We start from the raw sequence: 6,096 nt of genomic DNA, 5'->3' as shown, positions 1-6,096 counted from the left end.
CTAAGGCTATATCTACACTCAATAAACTATATCACATCCAAGGAATGTGTCCACGTTTTTGGAATAGTTTCCAAAAAAGTGGATGTGTTCTTTCAGCATCCCTGATTCCTCATTTTATGAGAAATAGGGAATGTTCTGAAAGGGGACATTTTTCCAAAATTTGAGCCCGTGTAGAAGAGCTAAATTTCAGAAAAGCCTTTTCCAGGAAAAAAATGGAAAACGAAACACAAATTGGGAATTGTGACTTAGCCTGAAAGAGCAACTCTAGAAATATTACTGTGAAAATTGTCTACACAAGAAGTCAGACCAGGTGATCTATCTCTGAAGTGATATTGAGGAATTCAAAAACCACACTGCAGAAAACTCTACTGAGACAGATAGAAATACACATCAAGGAATAAGGAACTTATTCTAAGGCCTAATCATTATCTCAACTTTCCCCAATACATTGGTAGTTCCAGTTTATCATGATAAATCCTGGATATATCTGGAGAAAAAAAAAACACTACACAGTTTTAAGTCACCGTTGTGGTGCGTTCCTTCCCTGATAGTCCTAGATTTCAACCATGGAACACAGTTCCTCAGCCCTTATCACTAAGCATTAAGGCAGCAACAGGCAACTCACCACAATCCCCTCAGTAGAGTGGGGAAATCTCCTTCCTACGGCTGTAAGGCAGAGAGAAAGGAGTCAGCTTGTGAATCTCACCTGTCTGACACTCGCTGCACTGACTGTCCCTTTTATGATTCCTCTGTTAAGTTCCATAAGGAGTACCGGTAGTTCGAATTAGAGATCCTAATTCGAACTACCTACTACATGCTGCGTATAGCCGCGGGCACGGAGTTCGGAGTAAGGGGGATTTAAAAATGGCGTCGACTGGGAAGATGCAAATGAAGCCTGGGGTATTTTAATCCTGGGCTTCATTTGCAACTCCGGTTGCCCTCATTTGCCTACCTAGCTCGAATTACCAAGCTAGTGTAGACATACCCATAGATATAGTAGCCCAATGTCTGAGAGTCTGTAACGCTGAAATGCTGGCTGTTCCCTCTGGGGGGCGATGTTGCCTGAAATGCTGGCTGTTCCTCTGGGGAGCGATGTTGCCTGAAATGCTGGCTGTTCCCTCTGGGTGCCCATGCTGCATGGGGAGTGTGGGGCCCAAATGGCCATTTGGGCTCCACGGTCCCCCAAGTGAGAGGCAGGAGGGGGAGGAGAAGAGAAAGAGAGAGAATGGGAGGCAGTAGGAGGAGGAGGAGAGAGAGACAGATAGAGAGAGAGAGATGGAGCGAGAGACCGGAGGCTCAGGAGAGAAGACCGACGAGGAGGAGAGACCTGAAAATCCTGTCTTACGACGGGCTAATTGGCTACTCTGTAAATAGTTAGATAAGAGTGGTTTCTCCCCGCCTGCCTCTCTCCGGCTGGGGAGGGAATGCCAAGGCCGCAGGGCTTCAAGCCTTTCGCATTGTGCCTGAAACCTACGCCCTGAATTAATTTCGAAATAGCAGTTGGATTGTGTAGATGCTAGGAAAGTTATCTCGAAATAACTTTGCTGTGCAGACATGCCCTTAGTCTCCCCTTTTCAAAGATGAAAAGTCCCAGTCTTTCAGACTGTGTCTACACTGCAGGCTTCTTGTGCAAGAAGTTTTTTGCGGAAGAGATCTTCCACAAAAACTTCTTGCACAAGAGCACGTCCACACTGCAAACGTGCATTGAAAGGGCCATGCGACTGTGCGCAAGAGAGCATCTATATTGTGTGAAAGCACCCTCGAAAGGTATTTACAGAATGGCCACCAGGGCACCTGGGCTTTTTCGGATTGCCTCTTTTTGTACAGAAAAACTCTGTTCCCCATCCACACATGCCTATTTGCGCAAGAGCTCTTGGCAAAAAAAAGTTATTACTCATAGAAAGAGGAGCAGCATTTGCGCAAAAGCCTTTTGATTTTTTTGCTCAAAAATTCACTTGAGGTATGGCCACTCTGCGAGTTTTTGCAGCAAAACGACGGGTTTTCCACAAAAACTCTGTCTCTTCATACATAACCTATTCCGAATCCCTCATCATTTATGTTGTTCTTTTCTACAACTTTTCCAGTGCCAAGATATCCTTTTTGAGATGAGCTGACCACATAAAGCCCTATTTCGAACTTCCTGTTATTCCACCTGCAATGAGGTTTAACAGGTAGTTTGAAATACGGCTTTATTTCGAACGCGCATTTCCCTGTCGCGTGTAGACGCAGGCAGATAGTCCTGAAAATTTCAAAAATGGTGCCCAACCGGGAAGATGCAAATCAAGCTTGGGATATTTAAATCCCAGGCTAGATTTGCAATTCCGAATGCCTACATTTGCAGCCCTAGTTCGAATTAGGCTGCAAGTGTAGACATACCCCCAGGGCCTAATGGGAAACCACCAGAGTGCTGCAGTATCTTCTGGTGGACTGGAAGTCACAGAGAGGCTGACCGACAGGGTTTGTGGGATGTGCAATAACTGGTGACATTGAAACCGGCCAGGTGATGATCAGAGAGTGGGAACGCGTCAATGGAGAAAGCAGCGCTTGGGGATGGAACGGTGAGACGTTAGATGTGAGTAGCTGCGGAGACCATGAACTTCCACAATGCTGAGCTCAGCCAAAGTGGGACAGAGCAATCTTGGGTAATGAGGAGGTAACGGTTCCCCCTCCTGGGATACTGTTTAAATTCAGAGGCTCAATGTGATCGTAATCTGCAAAAGTTTTTCCTGATTTTGTCACGAAGCTCTTTGGTTTTGACTCCATATACTATGGGGTTGAGCATGGTGGGGACAAGGACACAGACACTGCCCAAGAAGATTTGAACATGAGGAGCGATGCTCTCACCAAACCGATTTGTCACAATGGAGAAAAGGAAGGGAGTATAAGACGTGAGCATCACACCGATGTGGGCAGTGCAGGTGTTGAGGGCTTTCTGGTGGGCTTTCTGAGAGGAGATTCTTAGAACGGCCCTGATGATCAGAGAGTAGGACAGGGTGATGAGCATCAGGTCGGACCCAATTATTGTAAGTGTCAGCACCAAGCCATAGAGCCTGTAGAATGTGAGGTCCCCACATAAAATCTTGGCCACAGGAAGAGCCTCACAGTTTATATCAGAGATGATGCGGTTGCCACAGAACGGCAGCTGGCTCAGCACTAGGGGCACGGGCAGCATACAGAGAATCCCTCGTATTAAACTGAGAAGCCCTAGCGTAGCTATTCGTGTGTGGGTGAGGATGGTGGTGTATCTCAGAGGGTTACATATGGCAACATAGCGATCGAAGCCCATTGATACCAGGACACCTGATTGCATTGCAAAAGCCGTGCCAATGAATGTAATTTGGATGAGGCAGCCACTCACTGTGATGACTTTCAAATTGAACCAAAATATACCCAGGGCCTTTGGTACAATGCAGGTCGACATGGTGATATCTGTGAGCGCCAGCATGCAGAACAGCAGGTACATCGGCTGGTGCAGGGTCTGCTCTTTGCCTACCACGAACAGAATGGAGAAATTTCCCAACAGGCAGAAAATATAACAAGTAGCAAAAGGGATGGAAATCCAGATGTGAGAATCTTCCAGGCCAGGAATGCCTGCTAGGATGAATGTTGACGTGTCAGAGGGTGTGAGGTTGAAAGCTGCCATGAGCTAGTGGATGAAACAACAGGGTTGAGGAATGCACAGGGCGCCTGTGAAAACACAGAAGTACAATGAGCAGGGGTTGCACATAATAACCAATATCACAGTAAACATTACAATTATTGCCAATTTAGAAAAGTGAGTACTGATGTGGTAACTTTTACCGAAGGCAACAGATTATTTAGACCAAAGTCAAATCCAGAGTAGTTCTTAGAAAGAGCTAATTGTGCCAAGTTATTTTGCAGCATGATGGCAGATAAATTTTGATATTGAGAGTTGCATGATGTCTGCCCATTGCAGGGAAAAGCTTGAACTCCTCAAACTTCAAAGAACGTTCTAACTTAATTATATGAACTCAGAACAGGGGCCTGGGTACCTTTGACAAACAGTTCTGGGAACCCTGCTTACAATAGAAGCATGGGCAGAATCTTAGCAAAACTCTGGGGCCTTTAAGCAGAAGTAGAGGGAGGGGGAGATTAGACACTTTATAACTATTTCTATTGTTAACTGTTTTATAGTTATTAGCAGTCTAGGCTAGTGGCAACATTTACAGGTGGCACCAGGTAATATAGCGGAAAATCACGTCCAGAGAAGATGTCAGAGGAGCTAACCGAGGAAAGAATCAGCAGGTTGGGGGCAGATGAAAATTGACATTGACAACTTCAGTATGTCTGCCCATTGGATGGAAAGTTTAAACCCCTCAAACATTTACCGAGGTTCTAATGTAACGGTATGAACTCAGGACACAGACCTGCACTTCATGGCCCACTGCTCTGGGAAACCCTGCTCACAGGGCTCACCATCACAGAACATATCAAAACATTGGGATCCACGAGGCGCGGGATGGAGGATCGTACAGAAAATGCAATACCACGATGTCACTCAGACTCAGACTGACACAGATATATGCTGCTGGGGGCTAACCGCTGGTGTTCTCTTATTTTCTTTGTTGGACTGACAAATTGTTGGACTCTTTTGTGGATTGTTCCAGGATGAGTTTGATAGTGGGGGGCATGTTTGAAAGTAGAGAGTTTGAAAAGACGGGGGTTGTTGACTTACAAAGGAAAGGAATAAGAGACGACATGAGAACTCTTATGTTAATGACTGGTAGAGAACAGACTACAGAGAACAGACTGTATGTTACCGACCATTAGAGAGTATACTGAGAATGTGTTTACCCTGTCTACTAAGAAAAGAACCAGGGAACATGCAATGAAACATGATCCACTGAAAACAGATAAACAAGCATCTGTTCTTCACTCCATGGCCAGTTAGACAGAACAGCCCATTGCCACAGGAGCTACTTGAGGCCATTAGATAAGCAAGAATCAGGTAGGATTTTGATTTTTACATAGAGAGACAGATGATCCAATCACAGCATTCATAGTTACATAAAATCTATGAAAGCCTAATACACCAACATGTTTCATGGAACAAGCCAATCTCCAGAAATCTCACAATCTCCACTAAAGCTTAATATTGAACACTACAGACCTGCACCTCTGGTTAATCTAGGGTCAAAGAATGTAGCAGTGCTTGTATTATAGCCAACCACAGCTGGAAGCAGTGACTCTAAGCAAGATTCGGGGGCATGAAGAGATCATTAGCTAACCATGAGCTCCCAGCGTGACCTTGGGGCCAACAGAACCAACGTGACCTCGGGATGCTAACCAGGGGAATCTCAAGAGAAGTTGTTGTACCTCAGTGTTTGGCACTGGTACAAATGCTCCAGACTCCTGTTTCCGGTCTGGGTCCACAATGCAAAAGACATGTTGATAGCACTGAAGAGAAAAACCACAAAAAAAAAATTAAAAGTTTAGAAAACCTGGTTTGTTGTGACAGCTTCAATGAGGACATTAGGTTTAATTTACGAAAGGTAGCTAAGGAGAACCATGACTTGACAGCCTTGGTGGGTTCTTCATTACTGAACATTTTTAAATCAAGGTTTGGTGTTTCTCTCTCTAAAGAGCAGCTCTGGGAATATGACTGTGAAAATTGTCTACACGGGAAGTCAGAACTGGCAATCACAATGGTCACTTCTGGTCTTGGAATTCCATCACGCCTCATCCCCAGCTGTACTGCAGACCCCTGGAAACTCTGACCTTCCTGAGGAAGCTTTTCAGTGCTGACATTTCCTCACCAATGACCCATGAGGCGTCAATGTGGTTGCTCATGGGAGCACGAATCATCTCGATGGCACATGGTATGAGAGAGAATTTTCTACAGTGTGATCCATGTTACTTTACTGTGTGAGAAGTCCTGTGGCACCTTATAGACTAACTGAAGTGTAGGAGCATAAGCTTACGTGGGCAAAGACTCACTTTGTCACATGCATCTCATGATGTGGGTCTTTGCCCACGAAAGCTTATGCTCCTACATTTCAGTAAGTCTATAAGGTGCCACAGGACTTCTCGCCGTTTTTGCAGACAAAGACTAACACAGCTACCCCTCTGATACTG

The 6,096-nt window shown here is 45.2% G+C and overlaps 1 protein-coding gene across 1 annotated transcript; it reads right to left on the bottom strand.

The window, feature by feature from the left end:
• Positions 1 to 2,695: 2,695 nt before the first annotated feature.
• LOC149526040 (olfactory receptor 52D1-like) lies at positions 2,696 to 5,826 on the bottom strand. Its single transcript, XM_089781908.1, has 3 exons — positions 5,740 to 5,826; positions 5,338 to 5,418; positions 2,696 to 3,646 (listed from the first exon to the last, which is right to left on the bottom strand). The coding sequence occupies exons 1-3, from the start codon at positions 5,824 to 5,826 to the stop codon at positions 2,696 to 2,698; spliced, it is 1,119 nt and encodes a 372-aa protein (XP_089638034.1).
• Between the last annotated feature and the right edge of the window lie 270 nt (positions 5,827 to 6,096).

This window comes from Pelodiscus sinensis, chromosome 1 (assembly GCF_052426305.1).
Source record: "Pelodiscus sinensis isolate ZL-2025 chromosome 1, ASM5242630v1, whole genome shotgun sequence".
NCBI lineage: Eukaryota > Metazoa > Chordata > Testudines > Trionychidae > Pelodiscus > Pelodiscus sinensis.
The sequence above is the reverse complement of the archived record's forward strand: the minus strand, read 5'-3'. Positions and strand labels throughout refer to the sequence as shown.

Bases quoted from the DNA above. Each gene is read 5' to 3' on its own strand.
- LOC149526040 (XM_089781908.1), bottom strand. From the start codon at position 5,826: ATGATTCGTGCTCCCATGAGCAACCACATTGACGCCTCATGGGTCATT. The intron at 5,419-5,739 runs GTCAGAGTTTCC...TTTTCTCTTCAG, and splicing joins TGAAAAGCTTCCTCAGGAAG to TGCTATCAACATGTCTTTTG. The intron at 3,647-5,337 runs GTACAACAACTT...TTCATCCACTAG, and splicing joins TACCAGTGCCAAACACTGAG to CTCATGGCAGCTTTCAACCT.